This window comes from Podarcis gaigeae (assembly GCF_964106915.1).
Source record: "Podarcis gaigeae genome assembly, chromosome: 13".
NCBI lineage: Eukaryota > Metazoa > Chordata > Lepidosauria > Squamata > Lacertidae > Podarcis > Podarcis gaigeae.
In genome coordinates, this window is record NC_139689.1 from 25,072,586 (window position 1) to 25,096,525 (window position 23,940).

Sequence of the window (23,940 nt, forward strand, 5' to 3'; positions counted from 1 at the left end):
ACACACTGTTCTGGCTTGATTTACTGGTGAAGTAGAGTACGGTCAAACCTTGGTTCCCGAATGGCTTAGTTGCCAAACAAATTGGCTCCTCAATGCCTCAAACCTGGTAGTAAGTTTTCCAGTTTGGAAACCGAACATCTGACGTGGCTTCCATTTGAGTGCAGGAAGCTTCTGCAGCCAATTGGAAGCTTCACTTTGGTTTTTGAACAGTTGCAGGAGTTGAACAGACTCCCAAAATGGATTAAGTTCGAGAACCGAAGTACCATTGTAGTCAGAATGGCAGAGTAGGATTGGGGAGTCCCAGGTTCAATTCCCCACCCAGTCATGAAACTCACTGTGTGACTTTGGTCAATTTCTCAGCCTTACAGTAATAACACTGACCTCACAAGGTTCCTGTAAGGTTGAAAATGGTGAGAGATCCTTGGGAGATTTAGTTATTCTTGGAGTTGTTGGCATCCGTCTGTCTCTAGAGACAACGGAGTGCACCTCAAGCCTGGGCAGTGTGTATGGAGGTCCTGGGATACCCAGATAACAAGACCCCACCCCCTTGGCCTTGCTGATATGGTCCATAGGAAAGCAGAGCAAAACATTTGACACCAGCTTGGTTGCAGGAGTTGCCAGAATGAAGCATAAAAGACGCCATCCAACCATCTTAGCAACTCCAGATTTGTGTAGGGTTTACCCCTTAGCCTTTTCTTCTCCCTGAAATCAATGGCACAGGTCTGGTGATGGCTTAGTCCTTCAATTGTAGAAGAATATTGGCCTCTTCCTGATCGGTAACACTCCCAAAGTGTATTGACATTTTAAAGAAAACATTGTGTTAATATTTGACTCGGTGCACAGATTTTTTCTGAGGTTTATTTAACAGGATTAGATTTCTCAAAGTAGTTTGTGACATTTTATAAAATAGAACCAATATGCCAGGAATCCTAAGAACTAAAGTGAAACAAAACAGCAAGCTTGGCTGGAGCAGGAGCAGCACCATATATTTCTTCCCAGTTGCTTTTCCTTTGCCCCATCTTTGCTTGCTGCTGCTACCTCACCCTAGTCTTCATGATAATATGTTTTTCCCCTCCTCTAGCTTCGCTGACAGATGTCTTGGCATTACTCACCAACCTCATAGGCACATACAGCGAAGGTCTGAGGGTTGAGAAAGTGCAGGAGCTCCTGCTGGCCCAAAAAAAAATTGACCTGGAGAAGTTCAGCATTGCCCAAGGACACAAGGACACACTGGAGTTTTTGGAGCGTCGAATGCCTAACTTAAACATCAGATACCGAGAGGACAGACTTAAATGTGTTGTTTCGATTGGATCAGGTGAATTTTGGAGGGGGAAGATTGACTGCAACATTCCACTCCCGTGTTGCCTGGGATAGCCAGCAAAGCTAGATTGCATTTTGGTTCCTGGTCTCGTAACTACCACATCTGAATTCTTTTCTGAGCCAGAACCAAACAGGAGATGAGACTCAATGCTCCTTTGCTCTAAAGTTGCATTCTTTCCTGGGACTTACTGAATATAGTGGGACTTCACAATGCAATTCAAATGACTCAGAAGTAAGTCACAAGAATTATATACCATTGCAGCCATGGGGTTTATTTTTTAAAAACCAACAAATTGCCAAATGATATATTATTCCATAAGCAGATATATTATTCCAATATCCGATTCAGTCATTATCACCACCAGCAACTTACTTTTGCTCATCTATTCATAGAGTTGATTTAATTTGTCAGCTTTGGTCATCTGGTGGAATAACTTCCTTCAAATCGAACCAATAATCGTTAGCTCTCAGTTGGTCTCTCAGTTGCATTGGGAAAGTCCTGTTTGTCTGAAATCAGGCATGAGTAAGCCTAACCTCAGGTTGTTAGGAAGGCTCCTGAATCAACACTGCCCCCTTCCCTTTCTCCAACTTAGGAAAAAGCAAAACGAAAAAGAAGCAGAAAAAGAAAACGGCAAAATGTAAGTCGAAGTCAGAAAAGTCTGCAATGCTACTGTCAAATTCAGCATAATTTCTGCATGCCTCCCAGTAATGTCTAGTTCATGGAACAACCATCTGTTCTGTTCTGTTTTTCGCCTCAAACCTGGACGTTTTTTCTTTTTGGGATGTTTTTGGGTGACTTCTGGGTTTGGTCCAATGCATGGGTGTGTGGTCGCACACTCATTGGACAGGCGTAAACCGGTTGTGGCCTGTACCTGACTTTAGACACACAACTCTACTGAGCCCTTCACTGGTCATGGAATCTTTTGGGTTGGAAGGAAATCAACTGCTTGTCAGTGCAGGAAATCAACTACAGTATTCCTGATGATGTGGCCATCCAGCCTCTGCTTCATTAGAGAAAGAGAAATATAATAATAATAATAATAATAATAATAATAATAATAATAATTATTATTATTATTATTATTATTTATTATTTGTACCCCGCCCATCTGGCTGGGTTTCCCCAGCCACTCTGGGCGGCTTCCATAGAAACCAAAAATACACTAAAATATCACACATTAAAAACTTCCCTGAACAGGGCTACCTTAAGATGTCTTCTGAATGTCAGGTAGTTATTTATCACTTTGACATCTGATGGGAGGGCGTTCCACAGGGCGGGCGCCACTACCAAAAAGGCCCTCTGCCTGGTTCCCTGTAGCTTTGCTTCTTGCAATGAGGGAACCGCCAGAAGGACCTCAGCGTCCGGGCAGAACGATGGGGGTGGAGACTGCTTGGACTATGTAAACATCCCTCCTGGTCAATATGACTATTTCTGTTCTTCTCTTCTTGTTTAGGTCCTGGTGTTAAGACTGCCCCTCCTCTGCTTGTTGCCCCTGTGCCTCTCTTGCATCCAGCAAAAGTGGTCCAGCAAGCAAACTGTGCACCAGGTAAATCTCCAAGGTGACTCCTTTCTGTTCTCACCCATGCAGGGATGGTGATGCAGGAGAACAATAGTTTAAGTCACAGAGAGCACAGTTTGTACTGACAGACAAATTGAGCTAACTTCCTAAGATGGTTTACAGAGATGATTTATTTTCTGTAGATGGTAAGTAATCTGGAAATCCATCTTGCTTGCTAGAGCATGTGTTGACTGTTATGAGGTCTTCGAAGATGAAACAAGTTGCCGCTTCTTAATAAGTCTTAGTCATCCTTAGACATAGCACTAGCATCATTCTATAATGCTTAAAGAATGGTTCTTTAACGACCAAAGGTCACCATAATTCACATTATTATGGTGGTCATTAATGTGGTCATTAATTTGATCACACATAGTAAGAAAATCTAGGCAGGATACAACATAGCTTATAATTGGATCCAGTCAATGCAAGGAGATCAATGGGATACTATCTCGGAGTGGTGTTCAGGCAAGTTTTATTCAGGGTAGCGCCATGGAAATCAATGATCACGACGTAAGTTACATCCATTAATTTCAGTGGGTCAGTTTTGAGTAAAACCACCGTCTCTATGCAGCTGTTTCTTTGCCATTTAAACTTACAGTGGACATTTTTTTAAAGGATTGTTGCAGCTGCCATTCGGGTATTGAAAGGGTTTTGTAATATATTGGCATTAATCAGGGCACAGGGCAGGATTCTGTTGTAGCTGGTAATCATTAAAAGGTTGCCAGAACAAACAATTCTTGTTTGTTCTCTCCATTTGTCTGGCTAGAACAAATACAATGTTTTTGCTCATGGATTCCTTTGTAGTCAAACTGTCCTCAGAGTCTTAGCTGACCTTGGAACATGGAGATTCCATAGGCAAATAACAGAGAGATGACAGAAGATCAAGGGGGAAACTAGGAAATAGATAGTCAACACAGGAGGACTAAGATGCGCACAGTTCAGTGGTTTGTTCAAATTTCTTCACGTCAATGAATTTTTTGGCAAGGTTACATAGAAACATTGGAAGCTGTCCTATACCAAGACCGATCATTTGGACCATCTTGTTCAGTATTGTCTACTGATCCATCAGTTCTCCAGGATTTCAGGCAGAAGTATTTTTCCAGGCTTCCTGAAGATGCTGGGGATTGTTCTTATTTTACTGCCCTTCATCCAAGGATCACAGGGTGGGTTACAATATAAAAACACAAATTCAGGAGTACCCAATGCATATGTTTTGGGCTACAGCTCCCATCATACCTGGCCAGCAGCAAAACTGGCTGGATCTGACGGGAATTGTAATCCACAACATCTGGAAAGCACTGAATCCCTTCAGGGCTGCCAACTCTCTTGTAAGCCTACCTGCGAAGGCTCTTCTTTGTGTGCTCCCATCCTATGAAGCATCGTTGGTACCAACAAGCTTCTTTGGAGCGACGTCAAAGCTCCCCTTCAGAAGTTCACCTTTCTCTTTATTGACTTTTTGATCCCAAGTCACAGCAGTTGTCTGCTCTTGTGCCTTGTGTTCTGATTGGTGGTGTTGCTGTTACCAGCAGGGTGACATTAGTTACAAATATTTCTCAACAAATAAACATCCTCTGTCGACTGACTCAGCAGTAATGGCCGCCTTCTCTTTTTTCTTAGACTTTGGTGGCATCTTTAAGCCTTCGTTCAACAACTGCACTCCCTCTGGAAATAAATCACAGAATTGGAGCCCGCCTGTTCCAGCTGCTTTTGTGTCCCCAGGAGTGCAGAACTGGCTCAACAACAGCAGCATGCATGTCCCATCTGCCACTTTCCCATTTTTCCCACCCTCCCAGGAGCCTCGTAGTGCTTTGTCAAGCAAGGCCAACAGTTCCTTCCAGGCTCCCTTCAGCATTCTTCCACACCAGCCACCTCCCTCCGGCATACTTCCACATCACCCGCCTCCCTCTGGCATTCTTCCACATCAGCCACCTCCCTCCGGCATTCTTCCACATCAGCCAAGTGCATGGCAGTCTGGTGGGCCATCACCACTAGCCAAAGAGGTACACTCACAGGATAACCAGCTGCCCAGAGAATCCAACTTGAGGAACTCACAGCCTTCTAAGGACCTGGAAGAACTGAAACAGCGGGTGGCCCACATCCTGGCCATGCACCCCGAGGGCATGTCGCTCTTCCAGTTCCGTGCTGCCTACAGCACTGCCTATCAGCAGCACCTGCCGCTTGGCAATGCTTCCTCTGCTAAACAGTGCCTGCTGGAGATGCCTGATATTGTTCGACTGGAGGGCTGTGGAGTCCAAACATTGCTACTACCTGTGTCTGCTAAAGCGTCACCTGTCAAATCCAGTAAGTGCTTTTCATTTGCAGCGTCTTTTGCTCTCTTTATTATGATTTCCATATTGTTTGCAATATAGATCTAATTTTTGCCAACCACCATGAGACTTTTGGAGGGAAGGGGGGTGGGTTTCGGATGGGTTTTCGGAAGACTTATGTGTGTGAATTTGTTTGGTGTGTGGAGATCAGTTCCCGCTGATCTTCGCAGTAAGGCTCTATTCCGATGGCATGAGTATCATGATTGCTGGCAGATTCTTATTATCTGCTGCAGCCTTCATCCGCCTTCACAGCCATTGTAACATACTGCTTGTTATCTTCTGCCTGTTCTGCCTCCGAAGACTTCTTGGATCATTCTTTGTCTAGCTTCTCCCCTTTGACCACGTTGGGTGACCCAACTGGGAGTGTGACTCCCAATGGCATTGCTCATAAGGATCATGGGAGCATGCAAGCCCACTCACCATGACAAGGTGATGATTCTGTGAGTGAATTGGCCTCCACAGTCACTTACTGACACTCCATTAAGACCACATTCATGGAAGACACTCTTGCTTGGCTAGGAGTGATCACCAAAGAGCAAGAAATATCAAGTTTAAAAATGAACAAACAGTTCCCCTGCTAACAGAATCTAGATTCCCAAGCTTACTCCAGTTTTTCCATATGAGGTTTCAAGAAAGAACCACTTGACCTTTCTGTTTCCCCCCTCCTGTTTCTAACTGCAGCTGTGATCCTTCTCTCTTAACAGTAAATATTGTTGTTGTTTCAGATCAGCCTGTCCCATCTGAAGTGGAAAATGCTGCAGTGGCTCCTTGTCAGTCGCTGCCCCAAACGATGGCATCAGCTGAACCTGTAGTAAGTCCCAAGCCTGCCCCTCTTCCCAAGGCTCCAGGGGTACCACAGCCCCACTCCACTTTCCTCCGGGCTTCAAACCCCCTCAAAAAGCAAGATGATAAGGAGTCCTGCATTCTACCCAAGGGCCATCTCAAGGAGATACCAAAAACAGTATCTCCTTTGCAAGAGCACGAGAGGGCCACAGCCAGTTCGAGAGACCTTTCAGGCCATCCTGATTTGTCCAAAGTGCAAGACTCTGCAGTGACTCCTGACCACTCCCCACCTAAAAACAAGCCTTTGGTTGTTCCCAAGTTTTCTCCAAAGACTGCACTTCACAAGCCTCAGCCCCATCTCGCTCTCCTCCAGCCTTCTGAATGTCTTGGACCACCAGCCAACAAGGAAATTAGTACTTTACCTGGGACTCCCAAACCAGTAGCTCCTGTGGGAGAGATGACATTCAAGCTAATAGACACTCCCAACTCTCCTGTAGTTTACCCAGTGGATTCCCAAGCCACCAGAAGGGATGAGAATTTGAAATCTGACAGCATTGGCTCCAGACCTGCACATCTGGTTAACCATTGGTTTTTTAACAATACTACACCACCTCCCTCCATCTTTCAGCCTGTCTCTACGGGTCCTGGAGCATGGGCTCAGCCAGTTGTATACCCGCCCGTCACATTTATTCCAGAGATGCCTCCTCTCTACCCAGCACCATTCCTACCAGTTTCTGTAAAACCCTCTGGGATCCAGTTTCAGAAGACTCCACCACATACGCTGCCTGCCCAACCTGTGCCTCCAGCCTGCCAGACTCAGCCTCCCACCCAAATTCAGCAGCAGAGGTCCTATGCTTCTGCAGTTTTGGGACAAGATTCCATTTTTCAGGAGCAGGTACCACCCAGAACCTCAGGACTCCCCCATAGTTTGACTCCAGCAGGGACGATTCCTACTTCCTTACCTTCTCAAAACGCATCTAGCCTCCACTCGCCCAAATCTCGGACTGTCCACCAATCAGAATGCCACCACCGTACATGGCTAGATGGTCTGCAGCACAGTTCTGTCCCTGTGGCAGATCAAAATCTTGTGGCTGCACCCTCAGACAAAGTACCTTCTAAGTCTCCAACATCCACAAATTGGGGGAAGTACGATGGTGTGGACTCTCCTGTAACCTCAAGCATGCAGCCGCTCAGTTCGCAGTCTGCTTCTACCAACGCAACCCAGCGGTCCTCTGGATCTTATGCTGCTGTTAGTCCCAGCAGTAATTCTGACTCTCTGCCTTCTGACTCTTGGCCCTTGGTGCATCAGCAAAAAATTGTTAGCAAGAACTATGCCATAAGCTCCTCAAGCACAGGACCTGCAAGCTCACCACCTTCCCCTCTAGAAACCACCACCACGCCACCTCTGCAGCCGCCGGGCACCTCTTCTTGGATCAATGGTAATTCTGATGCTCTGTGCTCCGAGTCTTGGGCCCTCATCAGCCAGCAACGGTATGTTAGTGTGACCTCAAGCACAAGATCAGCACACCCATCCCCTTCGCCTCTGGAAACCATGACCACCCTATCCTGGCAGCCCTCATCATATACTTCAGCTGGAACAAACAGAAATTTGGATGCTTCTAAGGCTCAGGCCCTCATGCGACAGCACCAGCATGCTAGTTTGAGCTCCTCCGTGACCACTGCAAGCCCACAATCGGCGAAACCACCACCTTCCCCCCGAGAAACCAGCACCCCATCCCTGCAGCCCTCCTATGCTCTTCATGCCAGCATGGATTATGGTTCTCCTAGCCAAAATCTGCCCACGGTTTCCAAAGAAGCTGAGCAGAAGCAGGGCAGTCCTCGTGCCTCTTTGCTAGGAAAACCAACAACTTATTCATTTACTCCCCCGAGCAGCCCTCCTCCCAAAAACTTTGATAAATGCATTCTCCTGTAATAGCAAGCATTAAGGAAGTGTTCTGTGGAATCACCCACACCCAGAGGTGTTTTTCTCCCCCTCCTTCCCCAGGGTGGAGGGTAGGAATGACATACCAGGTGGGCTGAGTGCATTCAGACCCCGTAAGCAAAAACCCCTTGTGCTCTGTTTGCCTACCTAGTAAATGCCAGGTGTAGGGAATCTTGGCTTGTGCCTGGATGTTGGCAGTCTGTTCCCAGGGAATTGCAATTTCAGTTCCTGAAGTGCCATCTTGTGGCACAGCTTTTCCTATCTGCATCCTGTGCTCAAGCATAAAATGGGAGTGCAGGAAGAGCCTATGGGGACAGAGTGACCTTGAACCCCAAAATGATGAAAGGATGACATAGGCTTCTTTTACAAACAATGTCTTATAGATAGGTCAGTGTGTATTCCTTTCTTGACCAACACAATGCAATGTTCAAAGTTTCAGACTAGGTTCAAATTGCCACTAAACTACAAAGACTGAGGTTCAAGTTGCCATTCAACTATGTAGGTTGTTACAATCTCTTGGGCAAGTCATTCCTCCTCACAGTATGGTTGTGAGGATTTTTTAAAAATGGAAATATCTGTGCTGCCCTGAGCTTGGAGGAAAGGCAAGGTAAAAATCAAATAAGAAAAGTTTTTTAATAATGTGCTCTGAATTTCAATTCCATGACTATACATTATGCAGATGAAGCAAACATCACAGAGTTGCTTATATTGCATAATTTCTCAGTTGATGGGGAAGGACAAGAAACAGAGTACTGATCCCTTGAAACCCTTGTCAGCTCCCTTTAGGCTTCTGAGATTTTATCTGGCATTGCCTGCACATCTCCAATATTATTTTTACAGCAATATGGACTACAAACTTCTCTTTTTAAAAAAAACAACAACACCGCCACTTTAGATTTTTAGGGTATGAAATGCTGTCTTCGATATACAACCTGGCTGAAAGGCATGTCTACTAAGTCGTCTTCAAACCCTATTACTGGAAACAAAGAGATCGCAGCATCAATTAACTGTTCTAATCACTGGAAGAAGTGGTGGTAGTGGTGTATCATTGATGCATATTTTAATAACTGAAGTAATTTGAAATACTTGTATCAACCATAAATAAAGAATATCTTGGAATGTAGATGGGAAAGTATAAAAGAGTGAAATATTGCTGAGAATTAATTGGTACTTTAAATAAACAACTTTGAAAGCAATGTCTTCATTAGGTATAAGAGATACTGCTATTTATTTGTTAACTGCAGCAAGGGCTGTTCTTGTTATTAACTCTTCTGAGTCAAGGTTTGTTGTTGTTGTTGTTTAGTCGTGTCCGACTCTTCATGGACCAGAGCATGCCAGGCACTTCTGTCTTCCACTGCCCCCCGCAGTTTGGTCAAACTCATGCTGGTAGCTTCGAGAATACTATCCAACCATCTCATCCTCTGTCGTCCCCTCCTCCTTGTGCCCTCCATCTTTCCCAACATCAGGGTCTTTTCCAGGGAGTCTTCTCTTCTCATGAGGTGGAGCCTCAGCTTCACGATCTGTCCTTCCAGTGAGCACTCAGGGCTGATTTCCTTAAGAATGGATAGGTTTGATCTTGCAGTCCATGGGACTCTCAAGAGTCTCCTCCAGCACCATAATTCAAAAGCATCAATTCTTCAGTGATCAGCCTTCTTTATGGTCCAGCTTTCACTTCCAGACATCACTACTGGGAAAACCATAGCTTTTACTATACAGACCTTTGTTGGCAAGGTGATGTCTCTACTTTTTAAGATTCTGTCTAGGTGTACTACTTAGTAAGCCTTGAGAAACTGGCTCATAGAAGATTGGGTTAAGCTGTGCGTATACAGGAAATATTTAGAAAGACTTGAACTGACTCCAGATAAACCACTTTTAAGCATTAAATTATGAGGATCAGTTTAGCTTATTACCCCCTCCCCCTTCTTGTGAGCACAAATTTAATGCAATATTAATACTAGTACACTCCCATCATTAGGGCCAACAATTTCATCTACACTCTGAAAACAGGCTGTAGCTTTTAGGTCTACGAAGCTTACTCCAGAGAGCCAGTGTGGTGTAGTGGTTAAGAGCGGTAGTCTCATAATCTGGGGAACTGGGTTCGCGTCTCCGCTCCTCCACATGCAGCTGCTGGGTGACCTTGGGCCAGTCACACTTCTCTGAAGTCTCTCAGCCCCACTCACCTCACAGAGTGTTTGTTGCGGGGGAGGAAGGGAAAGGAGAATGTTAGCCGCTTTGAGACTCCATAAAGGGAGTGAAAGGCAGGATATCAAATCCAAACTCTCCTTCTTCTAATGCTAACCAGAATGAACTAGGAACAGACCAGGAGTAAAATAAATTGGAAAGCTTAATTACAATCACTAAAGAAATGATGGAAGTATGCAGACTTAGCAATAGCTAAGAACAAAATAAAAATGTATAAATGAAACACAGTAGTGTATAAAAAGAAAAGCACCATAATTGACACAAAAGAACCAAGTAGGTAGTTACCAGTTGTTGGCCACCGTTTTGTTTCAAGGGACTATGGAGTGTGCTGCTGGGGATGAAGTCAAACGGCTGGAGAATCACAGCTCCTGCTGTGGCTACAGAGACCAGGAGCTTGTAACTGCTGCTTACATTACGTTTTTGCTGCTGTGTATGGAGGTCCTGGGATGCCCAGACCACAAGACATACCCCTCGACTTCACTGATTTGGTTCAAAGGAAAGCAGAGCAATGCATTTGGCACCAGCTTGGCTGCAGGCCCCATCCAATCATTTTAGGGACTCCACTCCAGATTTGTGTAGGGTTTACTCCTTAGGCTTTTCCTCACCCAAAGATGTCCTGCAATGCAGCAGGTACAGATTTTTCCTCAGGATTTCCTCGGGAAATCTTTCTCATGAATGAGTATAGCTGCAAGGCAGCAGAGGTTTAGGATCAGTTTTCCTTCTCCTGAATGAGCTACCTTCCCAGGTTGGTGAGCCCCATTTGCCCATCATTTCCTTCTGCATGTGGAGTATGATCATTGGACCCACTATTGGTCTCCTCTACTCAATCCGTTGGAGCCTGTCTTCGCATGCAAGGGAAGCTCCTAACTCACTGAGGGTTTCTTCTTTGGCGATCACTTGTAGCCGAGTAAGATTGTCTTCCATGAACATGGTTTTAACAGTGAGTCCGTAAGTGACTGTGGAGGCCAATTCTGGATCCACACGTCCTTCCACAGTGGGGGCATAGGTTTCTGGGTGGGAGTTGATCATGGTGTTTGGAAAGTGTGTCTTCCTCTTAGAACGTTTCTCCCTTTCGTCCTGAGTTTGAGCATCTTCAAAGCCCATGGCACCTTTGGTAAAGGTTGTACTCCAATTGGAGCGCTTGCAGGCCAGTGTTTCCCAGTTGTCGGTGTTGTTGGCTACATTTTTAAAAGATTTGCCTTGAGAGTTTTTAAACCTCTTTTGTTGACCACCAGCATTATGCTTTCCACTTTTAAGTTCGGAGTAGAGTAGTTGCTTTGGAAGATGATAATTGGGCATCCGCACAGCATGACCAGTCTAACGAATTTGATGTTGAAGAATCATTGCTTGGACATGGGTGATCTTTGCTGCTTCCAGTACACTGGCATTAGTTCGCCTGTCTTCCCAGGTGATGTGTGAAATTTTTTGGAGACACTATTGGTGGAATCTTTCGAGGAGTTGGAGAAAGTGGTCAACGTTTCACAAACATACAGTAAGGTTGGTAGTATTGTACAATAGATTTGTAAACAAGCATTTTGGTTTCCCTGAGAGTGTCCCGGTCCTCAAACACTCCACTTCAATCAGGAGAAAGCTGCTGAGGGTTGGAGACCCATTGGCTACCCTCACCTGATTACCTGGCCAGTCGAAGCTTTTTTCCCAGGGTGTAGATGCTGTCACATGCTGACAGCTTCTCAGAGCTGCAGGTGAGAGCCAAGTGCAGGATGAGGAATAAAGGTGGACAAACTACCTCAGAAGGAGCATGGTATGTCCCCCACTAGAGATACTTTTGTTGTTTAGTCGTGTCTGACTCTTCGTGACCCCATGGACCAGAGCATGCCAGGCACTCCTGTCATCCACTGTCTCCCACAGTTTGGCTAACCATCTCATCCTCTGGCGTATTCTTCTTGTGCCCTCAATCCTTCCCAGCATCAGGGTCTTCTCATGAGCTGGCCAAAGTATTGGCGCCTCAGCTCCCTCTCCAAGGGAGACAAGATACTGCTCCTCCCCTAACACCCCATACACCCCCAAGAAACGTGGAAGCAGGAGATGTCACAGGTCACCTTAGTGACTGAGGCAATAATTAATGTATATTACTAACCCCTGATTTTAACCCCCCTAGAAACCTTTTCCAGCTCGTACTGGTTTAAAATCATTCAGAGTAATTGAATTGAGACCCATTTGTATCCAAATGCACACAGGATTGCAGCTTTAAGTTTCTCAGCAGAGCTTAGAATCATAGAATCATAGAGTTGGAAGAGACCACAAGGGCCATCGAGTCCAACCCCCTGCCAAGCAGGAAACACATCAGAGCACTCCTGACATATGGTTGTCAAGCCTCTGCTTAAAGACCATCCAATTTTGCACCCTGAGCATGTTTCCTACAACTCTCTTTTGCCTTAGCTTCTCTTGAATTTAATGTGAATAGAGTAGCATTTAGTAAAAGAGGAATTCATAGCTCCCAATCCAAAGGAGAGCTGAAGAAAACAAGCTCTTGTGGTCTCAGGTAACGTGGAAATAAAGCCTTTGATTAAAAACTAGCTTTTTAAAAAACATTCTAAGGAAGTGGAATAAAACATTGCCCCTTCAGTGGGGGGATAATGTTGGGAAAGTGAAGGGTAGGCAAGCTTTGCAAAGCCAAAAAGCTGGGGCACTGGTGGGCCAACTTCTTCCATGTAGAAGTAAAGTGATTCCAGCCCCTACTCACCAAGTTGCTAAGCAATGTTTTGAGTCAGTGGTCAACTTGGCTAGGAAGGGTCAACTTGGCTAGGAAGGGAGACTCATTGTGAGGTCACAATGCCCAGCCTCTCTTAAGGCAGGAATCTGCAGTACCTTGACCACTTTATCATTGAAGAAGGCAGCAGTGATGTCTCCCATCCCATCCCAAATGGTGCGGAAGGCAAAGGTAAGAAGTGTGTGAACCCAACTTTTTTCTCATAGAGTTGAGCAAATGCTGGAGCTTGAGGACAGACCCACTTTCTGTTATTATGCTGGGCATTTGGATTGATTGGATTGATCTTTATTACGGCCATTGGCCCGTCACATGACAGTTTCATACCAACATAATATACTTAATCAAGTGTAGTGTTATGTTTTTGTTGTTGTTTAGTCGTTTAGTCGTGTCCGACTCTTCGTGACCCCATGGACCAGAGAACGCCAGGCACCTCTGTCCTCCACTGCCTCCCGCAGTTTGGTCAAACTCATGCTGGTAACCTTGAAAACACTATCCAACCATCTCGTCCTCTGCCGTCCCCTTCTCCTTGTGCCCTCCATCTTTCCCAACATCAGGGTCTTCTCCAGGGAGTCTTCTCTTCTCATGAGGTGGCCAAAGTACTGGAGCCTCAGCTTCACAATCTGTCCCTCCAGTGAGCACTCAGGGTTGATTTCCTTCAGTATGGAGAGGTTTGATCTTCTTGCAGTCCATGGGACTCTCAAGAGTCCTCCAGCACCATAATTCAAAAGCATCAATTCTTCGGCGACCAGCCTTCTTTATGGTCCAGCTCTAACGGTGTGTGGCCACCAGTGTCTTATTGAAATGGGAAGCAGCAGGGGGTGTCACATCCTGTTTTGGCACAGGAATGTGCTGCCACCCCTCTGCTGATGGCACTGTGTCTCTCTTACCTGTGTTGTTTTTCTTGGCACTGGTGGTGGCACCTGCAAAGCAGGTGAGATCTCATAAGATTGAGGTGAGAGCTTGCTGACACTTCCAGCACAGGGAAGGCAGAAGAGGCAAGGTGGGTGCTGCCTCTTCTACTTCTGCCACCCGAGGCAGGCTCCTCACCCTGCCTCATCAATGGGCCAGGTCTGGGCAGCAGAGCATGGGCACAGAACCTTCAGGCAAGGAAAGAAGGGGAGCTAGTAAGTAGGCACACTAACTGTTATACAGCTTCTGTTTAGGAAAAGTGCCTCTAGGTAAAGGTAAAGGGACCCCTGACCATTAGGTCCAGTCGTGGCCGACTCTGGGGTTGCGGCACTCATCTCGCTTTATTGACCGAGGGAGCCGGCGTACAGCTTCCGGGTCATGTGGCCAGCATGACTAAGCCGCTTCTGGCGAACCAGAGCAGTGCACAGAAACGCCATTTACCTTCCCGCCGGAGCGGTACCTATTTATCTACTTGCACTTTGATGTGCTTTCGAATTGCTAGGTTGGCAGGAGCAGGGACCGAGCAATGGGAGCTCACCCCGTCGTGGGGATTCGAACCGCCGACCTTCTGATCAGCAAGCCCTAGGCTCTGTGGTTTAACCCACAGCGCCACCCACGTCCCTCAAAAAAAGTGCCTCTTGATGGCCCCTAATAGAAGATGTGATAGAATAATTTTAGTTATTTAGTCACAGAGGCCAACCAGATGCTTGTGGAAAACCCACAAATCAGGATTTGAGCAAATGTACCAATACTTTAGTAGTTTCAACAATGAGGATCCACTTTCTCAACTCTGTTGTCTCCTTTCATACTTTCTGTCTTGGATGGAGCCTTGAAACTCCATACTTAGCACTCTTTCCCGCTGGCTTGCAGTAAAGACCAGTCCTTTTTTTAAAAAGTGTGTTAATTATGCCAGTATGCTTTTGACCCCAAAGTACGCAGGGAAAATGTTTAAAAATTTGTTCCACTTTAAGTGCCGAAAGCAGGTGTGGGGTACCTTTGGCCCTCCAGATGTTGCTGGTAAACTTCCATCAGGCCCAACAAGCATGACCAATGGCCAGGTATGATGGGAGTTACAATTCAGCAACATCTGGAGGGGCAAAGGTCTCCACATCTGGCCTAAAGTGATGGCTGGAGCAGATGAAGATTTGGTGTTATGGCTGTACGTGCTTTTACTCAGAAGTAAATCCTATTAAGTTCAATAATGCTTACTTCCAGGTTTGCAGCCTTAGTGCGTTGACTACTGTGCATCATCACAAGATTCAGCAGAATTTGTCTGCTGCAGAGTTATATAACTATAGAGTTATACCCCACAAAAACCAAATACTTATTGTAAAGCATGCCTATACAGAATACTTCATGTGACTACAGCCATATCACTCTACATAGAATATGTGATAGAAGTCCAGGGCATTAGCATTTCAATACAAAACATTTCCACTACTACTACTTCCTTGCTTCTACTCTACTGTTGCCTAGATTCTATTTCCTCCCCTTGGTGTTGCATTAATCTATATCATTGAGCCTGCATATGATAACTATACCCTCTTCCACTAAGGAGCAGCAAAGAGTCGTGGTCAGATCAGGCAAACAGGTTGTTTCTGACTCTCTTGCACATGGTGCCACAATGAGTAGTCCTGTGGGGAGGAAGAAATAATAGAATTGTAGAGTGATTGTGTACCCTGTAATTATTTCAAATCACTGTGAGCAATGTGGATTTCCAGGGGCCTTTCGCACAATTAGTAAACAAGTGATTCAAAGCTTACATAAAAGACCATAGTACTATTCAGCGCAGTGGAGAGGTAGGGGTAGGCAGAGCTACAATGGTCCAGTCTAGGAAATTCTCCCTTGAGGAGAATGCAGGGCAGGGTCAATGTATCTAAACAATGAATGTTCTTTGAAGGGAGGGTGCTGGATCACAAAGAAGATGGAAACGGGGGCTTCTGTTTCATGGCAATAGGATTTGCCTTCAAAATGGAAATGGATGGTTTTTCTTTGCTCTTATTGTTGCTGCTGCTTCAAATTGAATGCAAGGCACATATTATGTGCAGCATGAGAGAACCTCTCTATGTCCCACATGAGTATAATCGGGGAGGTGATTTCATCATTGGAGAGATTACTTCTCAGTTCTTCTTATTGTTTGAACCCATTTTCTTCATGGAGCACCCAAGCACAAAGCTTATCGATCAAATCCTGTAAGGAAATACTTTCTTTCCTATGGCATAAAATTAGGCAATGTAGTAACAAGTTTGTCCTTGTGATCTCTATATACTGGTTTCAGGTCAAAGCCAGCTCTTGACCATGCTGCAGTTGTGGAGAACGTATGAAGTATTAAAATTACAGCACAGAAAATACAGGATGGCAGAGAACTGTGGTTTGTTTTATATAACTCCTGGTCAAAGTCGAGCCAAATTTAAACAAAATATCAAAGCATCACAACTGCTGTCTTTTGAAACCTCTGTACTGTTGACCACAGGAACTCTTGCTTCATTTGAATGGCATCACATGTTCCTAGTCATTAGTTTGTTCCTGATGTGGAATATTTATTAACCTTCTAATTTTCTAAATGTTGACAAAGAACCTGGTCAACACAAAAAGGCTAGCATAACTGAGGATGCAGCAATAAAGGGTAAAGGAACACTGTCAAACAGTTGGTCAGTTGCGTATTTTTGAAAGTATTATATAGATGGCATGTGTGCAAAGTTTTACTTAATGTGTGCGGGTTATGAAAACGTGTGCATATTTGTGAATGGACACAGAAAGGTATTCAAATGAACAACAACCCATATACATCCAGAATTGTATATGGTTCCTGTGTGTTTTAACTTAAAAATAATAATGCTAGTGATGTGTGAATGTGATAGATGATAGGTGTGGGTGTAGCACCAGGTAGCTCTGCTACATAAATATCTTAACTGTGATGATGCTATACAGTGTCATACCATGAAACTGGTTTTCAAAAAGTAGTCATAAAGACTTGGAAATTGTTTGGGAAGTTCATAACAGGTATTTAATGCTTCATATAAATTCCTCCTCCTCCTCCTCCTCCTCCTCCTCCTCCTCCTCCTCCTCCTCCTCCTCCTCCTCCTCTTCTTCTTCTTCTTCTTCTTCTTCTTCTTCTTCTTCTTCTTCTTCTCCACTTGCTTATTTTAGAGCAGTGCCAAAAAACTATCAACATGTCTTGGCTTTCCTATTTGCCGTGAAGGAGGTAAATGATGACCCCAAAGTTTTACCAAATATCAGCCTGGGATTCCATATTTATGACAGCTACTTCAATGCAAAAATGACTTATAAGAACACCTTGAATCTTCTCTTTAATTTGAAAAAGACCATACCTAACTACAGCTGTGACACTGAGAAGAATTTGATAGCTGTTATTGGGGGACTTGATTCCAAAACCTCTCTCCATATAGCCAACTTCTTAAGCATCTACAAGATTCCACAGGTAGGATACACTTGTTAGTGTCATGGCGGGAAGAGTAACTGTGTCACAAAATTAGCACACATGTCATCATTTCCATGTGCAAATTATTGTTTTGGGGTACAGAGAGATAGCTACAAATTTGATTGGCAAAAAATATACAAGCCTTGTTTGTTTCCCCCAAAAAATACATATTTAAAAAGGACATCTATACATACCCTCCATAGCATGCAGAAACTCCTCAATTTCAGTATACGGATCAGTTCTAACACTTTATAGAAAATGCTGCCTGCAAATGAATAATATTTGCTAACCTTTTAAAAGTACAGGAGGAGTTGGCCCTGTGATATTCTGTGTGGAAAAAAAGTTCCCCATTGTGCTCTGGAGACAGGGTTTAAAGAATTAAAGGCTTTAGGTTCCTTCAGCTAAGTAGGGTTCCTATGATTTAGTGTTTTAAAATGTAAAACTAGCACTGCATCTCTCTCTCTCTCTCTCTCTCTCTCTCTCTCTCTCTCTCTCTCTCTCTCTCTCCCCCCCCCACACACACACAGAGAAGACAGCTGCTTAAACTCCAGACATTCTATTCAATTTCTATGCCCCTTCCCCAACAATCAGCATTCCACAGTCAATGAACACATTGTGTCCTAACTGGGCTGATTTAGGAGGGATACATTCTGGGGAATGTAACTATCCCATTTAATTTATAATGTTATTCATTTTGCTTAGGTCACCTACTGCTTTTTTGCTCCACTGATGAATGATAAAACCGAGTTCCCTTTTGTCTATCAGATGGTTCCCAATGAGGCACAGCAATACAATGGAATTGTCCATCTATTTCTGCATTTCCAGTGGAAATGGATTGGGATCATTGCACTGGATGATGAAAAAGGAGACAGATTTTTGCAGAACCTACTGCCACTGCTTTCACAGAATGGCATGTGTCCTGCTTTCATTGATAGACTTCCATTCATCACCTCCACGGATAACATGATAGAAATTTTTTATTTGTCGAGACCTAGAGAGAGCATGGCCCTTTTCCTAACCAACACCAAAGTCAATGTATTTGTCTTAAATGCTGATACTTTTACCATATTAATGCTGAAATGGTTTCTATACCTGGCACAAACAGAAGACTTGACAGAGGCAGTAATGGGTAAGGTATGGGTTATGACAGCCCAGTGGGAATTCTCATCACATATATATTACAGGAATTTGGATATCAACTTTTTCCATGGAGCTTTGTCATTTACATTGAACTCCAAGGAAGTGTTTGGCTTCCAAAATTTCCTTCAAGTTCTAAATTTTCATTGGCCGAAAGGAGATGGCTTCATTAGGGTCTTCTGGGAACAGGCATTTGGCTGTTTGTGGCCAGGTACCAAACTGGGTAAGGAGCTCATTGACATATGTACTGGGGAGGAGAAACTGGAGAGCCTTCCTGGGATATTTTTTGAAATGAGTATGACTGCCCAAAGCTACAGTATCTACAATGCTGTCCATGCCATAGCACAAGCTCTACATGCCAGGTACTCAGCCATAGAGAATCATAGGACAGTGACAGGGGATGGAGGCAGTCTGGAGCCTCCCCACCAGCAACCTTGGCAGGTAACAGCTTGCATATCATGAGCCGGTGAATGTTATAAAGCTCAAGGGTCTGAGGGTTCGCCTAGGGAGGGTTATCCCCAGAACATTGCTTCTTCCTTGAACCTTTGTAATGTTTATGACCTTGGTTTGATCATCTCACCTTTTAAGGTAGACTAGAATTAACCTAGGGGATGCGGGTGGCGCTGTGGTCTAAACCACAGAGCCTAGGGCTTGCCGACCAGAAGGTTGGCAGTTTGAATCCCCACGACGGGGTGAGCTCCCGTTGCTCGGTCCCAGCTCCTTCCCAACTAGCAGTTCGAAAGCATGTCAAAGTGCAAGTAGATAAATAGGTACCGCTCTGGCGGGAAGGTAAACAGTGTTTCTGTGCGCTACTCTGGTTCACCAGAAGAGGCTTAGTCATGCTGGCCACATGATCCAGAAGCTATCTGCGGACAAATGCCAGCTCCCTTGGGCCTATAGAATGAGATGAGCACTGCAACCCCAGAGTCGTTCGGGACTGGACTTAACTGTCAGGGGTCCCTTTACCTTTACTAGAATTAACCTCATCTACTATTATTTATTTATTATATTTATTAGTCTCGTTTTCTGAGATTTGCCTCTTTCAATCCAGCTTCACCCTTTTCTGAGGAGCATCTCATTCAACAACAGTGCCGGGGACACCATTTATTTTAATGAGAAAAACGAACTAGCTTCTGGATTTGATATTACCAACTGGATTACTTTCCCAAACAAATCCTTCATAAGAGTGAAATTGGGAAGGATGGATCCACACGCTTCACCAGGCACCGAGTTCACCATCAATGAAAGCATCATCACATGGCACAAGAATTTTAATCAGGTGGGATCTGGTTGCATGTAACAGAATAAAAAAACACTGAGGAGAGCCCCTCCAACCCAAGTTTCTCCCCTTCAGTTTCTCCCTTCTTCTTCTTTGTTGGGGCCTGCCAAGCTAGCTGGTCCTGAAAGCACCGTGGTGTGCTTCTCTCATCATTTCCCTTCCCACCTTCCAAACCACCTCACACAAACACACACAAGTAACGCTGGGTGTGACAGAAGCAGAGGTGATCTAGTCAGTGAACCCTTCAATGAGCTCCTCATCAAACCATTCAGACCATCTTGGACCCAATGATTAGCAGGGGAAGCTCTATTGGTGGTTGAACCACTGGGTGTTGACCCGTGAAAGGGCTTTCTTGCTAGTGGTTTCCCATTTGTGGAATATCCTTCCTGCTGTGTTGTATCTGACTCCCTCATTAGTGGCATCCAGGAAGAATTGAAACAACAACAACAACAATTTATTATTTATACCCCACCCATCTGGCTGGGCTTAACCAACCAACCAACCAACCAACCAACCAACCAACCAACTGTCCAGTTCACCCAGCCATTTGCTGGTTTTCAGCAAGCTTGAAATTGTCAGCTGTGGGGGTATATGACTATTTCTTAGATGTTTCTAAATGGTTGGGAGTATTGTGGTTGGGGAATTCGTGCCTCCACAGCATGCGTCCCCTGCCCCTAATCTCTCTTCTGATTCTAGGATGTGTTACCAACCCTGCACTGAATTTTCCTTTTGTTTTCTTTATCTTACACCCAATTATGATAGGCTGTGCACATGTTGCCACCTTAAGGCACAGCTAGGTCAATCTTCTTAATTTAGCTAGAAGCTGGTTTGGAGGAAAACATATCAAAATGCAGTATTTTGTAAGAAATGACATGATAAATATGGATTGTAGCCAACATGTGTACACTGCTTTCCAAACCAGCTTTGGGAGTACCCCTGATGCAAAGTAAAAGGGAGTATGCACACAGCAAAAGTAATTACTTATGTTCTTCCTGGAGGACAGTGCTAAGTGCAAATTTCGAAGAATAGCTGTGTATCTGTTCACATATTCTTTCAGAAAGTGCAAAGTTGATAAATTTGGCTTTAAATGCATATTGAATCTAATTTCCCCCCATTCATATTTATGAGCCACGTAACTGCTTTCTGCCTTAAAAATTCTCTTCCTCGGTTAGGCAGCCATTTGAAGTCAGCATCCTCTTACTCAAAGATGAATAGAGGCAGTTAGAAGAAAGCTGAGTCATATTACTTTCATTTTATATGGCTAGGCCCTGCCACTTGCCGTGTGTAACGACAACTGCTATCCAGGCTACAGCAGAAAAAGGAAGGAGGATAAGCCGTTTTGCTGCTATGATTGTGCTCCATGTCCAGAAGGGAAGATTTCAGACCAGAGTGGTAGGAGACAAAATGGGACATATGAGAAAGTGGAGTGGGGCTTGGGAAAGACCAAGAGAAAACATAATTGAAAAGGTTCCTCTTAATCTCTGCTGCCACTATTCTCTCATGCAAGGGAGATATTTCTTCTATGAACCCCTTTTTGTGAATATTTTGCCTTGATTTGACATTACAAATTTTGGTATATTTGTACTATGAAATACTTAAAAATTCTGCTTCATTGTAATCACTTCAGAACTTAATTGGACTAAGAGGGCACTTGACAGTAAAAGTAATTTTTCAGCCAGGAAGGACTAGCACTACTGAAACATGTCCCTTTTACATAAGCACCAAGTGTAGGTCTATACATTGCATTATACATAGGAAAATATGCAGCAGGAATAATTACAGTGGATTGTATCCACTGTGTGAGAGGAACTCTGCCCATGCAACTCTGACTACCATCCAGTATGTTTAAAAGAGTGAAAAATGATTTCCCCCCTTATTGCAGATATGAATGACTGTGTCACATGTCCAGAACATCTGTATCCAAAGAGGGACAGGACTCAATGCCTTCCTAAGATTCTAAACTTTCTGTCTTATGATGAACCTTTGGGGATCATTTTAGCTTTCTTGGCACTGTTTTTGTCTCTGATCACGTCTGTAGTGCTTGGAATCTTCATTAGGTTCCAGAACACCCCTATTGTCAAAGCCAACAATAGGAATCTCACCTACTCTCTGCTCATTTCTCTCCTGCTCTGTTTTCTCTGCTCCTTACTGTTCATAGGCCAACCTCAGACACTGACCTGCCTCCTACGGCAAACAGCTTTTGGACTCATTTTCTCTGTGGCAATTTCTTCTGTGTTGGCCAAAACCATCACTGTGGTTCTCGCATTCATGGCTAGTAAGCCAGGAGGCAGAATGAGGAAATGGCTAGGGAAAAAACTGGCGAACTCAGTTGTTCTTTCTTGTTCTATTTTTCAAGCGGGGATTTGTATGCTGTGGTTAGTCACAGCTCCTCCGTCTACATATTTGGACATGCACTCTCTAGTTGAAGAAATTGTAGTGGAATGCAATGAAGGGTCTGTGACTATGTTTTACTGTGTTCTGGGCTACTTGGGATTAATGGCACTAGTAACCTTTGTTGTGGCTTTCTTTGCAAGGAAGTTGCCTAACACATTCAACGAAGCCAAATTCATCACTTTTAGCATGCTGTTATTTTGCAGTGTTTGGGTGACCTTTGTGCCAACCTACCTGAGCACCAAGGGAAAATATATGGTGTCTGTGGAGATCTTTTCTATCTTGGCTTCCAGTGCAGGATTACTGGGTTGTATTTTCTTTCCAAAATGCTATATAATTATTCTGAGACCCAAGCTGAATAGCAAGGATCAAATGTTAGTAAGAAATAAGTAAGCATGTCTATAATGGTCTAAGCAGAAGTCCTGCTGTTGATTGTTTTAAGCCCCAATAGTGGAGCAGAATGATGCTGCATTTATAAGCGATATTTTAATTGTGAAAGAGGTAGCAACTGCAGAAAACTGAAAACAATGCGCAAGTTGAAAACGTATTATTTAGTGTGCAGTTCTATGATTGTCTACTCAAATATAAATTCTAGGGAGCACAATGATGCTTATATCTAGGTAAATGGGTTTGACAACCCTATAATTTGATGTATTTCTATCATGACAATGTCACTGAGGAAAGGTTTTTAGAAAATTGTTTCAGTGGCATGCTCATTTTTAAAAGCTCTATATGTATGCTTATTTCTGGTTTTAAAAACATCATAATGCAAAAATGTCGATAATAAAATTTCATAGCTTTTTTTTGCAGGGAAACTGTTCAATAGACCATTGTTATCTTTGGCCAGCAAAAGAGTTGAGCTAGATGGTTCAACTCTAAAATGCATTTGTAATATAGGATTCATTGCTATTTATTTATTTAAATAATTTATCTGCTGTCTTTTGGAATAAAATAAAATTTCTGTTGTCAGCTTTGTTGTGGCTTTGTTTGCTGGGAAATCTACCTGCACATTTAAATTATCAATCACTTTAAGCATGTTGGTATTTTGGATATGTGGGTCTCTTTGGTTGCAACTTAAATGAGTGCAATGAGTGTCGGACAATTCTGGGTTTCTGGGGGTTTTCCTGTTGTTATTCTGTCTCTCACAGCTACAATAAACCTACCATTAAAATTATGGACTGGTCATTTTTTCATCAGAGTGCAAAAGGGCAAATTTAGCAGGGGATCAAATACTTTTTCCCCCTCACTGTATAGTGGTAAAGCAAAATAATATTATAGAAGGGGGCCAGCTTATAGAAATTTATTAAAACAAGAGGGAGGAGAGAATAATTTAAAAGAATTTACAGAATTATCAGAAAAATTAACAACATGGATACAGTATCATCATTTGAATGAAATATTTAAGAAGGATATGAGGGTTTGGGGAACAAATATCACAACTGAGAGAGACCTGTTGGAATGTACTGTAATGTAAAAGTGCTGTCTAAAATGTATAAAATATTACTGGAATGGGAGACAAAGGATGAGCAAGTAAAATCCTCAATGATACATTGGGCAATAGATGTTGGTCATAATACAGACATGGAAGCATGGGAACAATTGTGGAAAATAGATATAAAATTTACAGCATGTTACGGTCTAAGAGAAAATTATAAGAAAATGATATATCGATTGTATCTAACTGAGTAAATTGGCAAAAATGAATAAATCTAAATCAAATAAGTGTTGAAAATGTAAAAAGAAAGAAGGTCCTTTTTATCATATGTAGGGGATGGAGGACTTGACCTGGCATGTGTAACAGAGACTTGGTTGAATGAAGCAGATGGGCCTGTTCTTGCCACTGCTTGTCAACCAAGTTTCTATTACACACAGAAACCCAGATCATATGAACGGGATGGGGGTGGGGTTGCTGTGATTT

At 43.7% G+C, this 23,940-nt stretch overlaps 2 protein-coding genes across 7 annotated transcripts in view; both read left to right on the forward strand.

Moving 5' to 3' along the window:
• Positions 1-9,091, forward strand: part of LOC310829541 (uncharacterized protein) — a 32,309-nt gene extending 23,218 nt beyond the window's left edge. For all 3 annotated transcript variants that reach the window (XM_083708129.1, XM_083708131.1, XM_083708130.1), the window contains 5 exons: positions 1,082-1,315; positions 1,914-1,958; positions 2,775-2,867; positions 4,497-5,180; positions 5,932-9,091. In XM_083708129.1, coding sequence (XP_083564255.1) covers positions 1,082-1,315; positions 1,914-1,958; positions 2,775-2,867; positions 4,497-5,180; positions 5,932-7,922 — 3,047 coding nt within the window. In that variant the 3' untranslated portion in view covers positions 7,923-9,091. The remainder of the gene's footprint in view (positions 1-1,081; positions 1,316-1,913; positions 1,959-2,774; positions 2,868-4,496; positions 5,181-5,931) is intronic.
• A 3,860-nt stretch (positions 9,092-12,951) lies between these two features.
• LOC310830612 (vomeronasal type-2 receptor 26-like) lies at positions 12,952-22,821 on the forward strand. 4 transcript variants are annotated; one of them, XM_083710403.1, is made up of 5 exons: positions 12,952-13,035; positions 16,924-17,215; positions 19,404-19,631; positions 20,897-21,023; positions 21,514-22,821. In XM_083710403.1, the coding sequence occupies exons 2-5, from the start codon at positions 17,054-17,056 to the stop codon at positions 22,413-22,415; spliced, it is 1,419 nt and encodes a 472-aa protein (XP_083566529.1). In that variant the 5' UTR covers positions 12,952-13,035; positions 16,924-17,053; the 3' UTR covers positions 22,416-22,821. The 4 variants fall into 4 exon arrangements, with proteins under 4 accessions (XP_083566529.1, XP_083566532.1, XP_083566531.1 ...); XM_083710405.1 differs by having other exon boundaries at positions 12,993-13,035; positions 16,929-17,215; XM_083710404.1 differs by lacking the exon at positions 12,952-13,035 and adding an exon at positions 13,749-13,795.
• The last annotated feature ends 1,119 nt before the right edge of the window (positions 22,822-23,940 follow it).

Excerpts from the sequence above, each read along its gene's own strand:
- LOC310830612 (XM_083710403.1), top strand. The coding sequence starts at position 17,054 with ATGACTTATAAGAACACCTTGAATCTTCTCTTTAATTTGAAAAAGACC. Across the intron at positions 17,216-19,403 it reads GCATCTACAAGATTCCACAG|CTTCACCCTTTTCTGAGGAG; the intron begins GTAGGATACACT and ends CTTTCAATCCAG. Across the intron at positions 19,632-20,896 it reads GGCACAAGAATTTTAATCAG|GCCCTGCCACTTGCCGTGTG; the intron begins GTGGGATCTGGT and ends TTATATGGCTAG.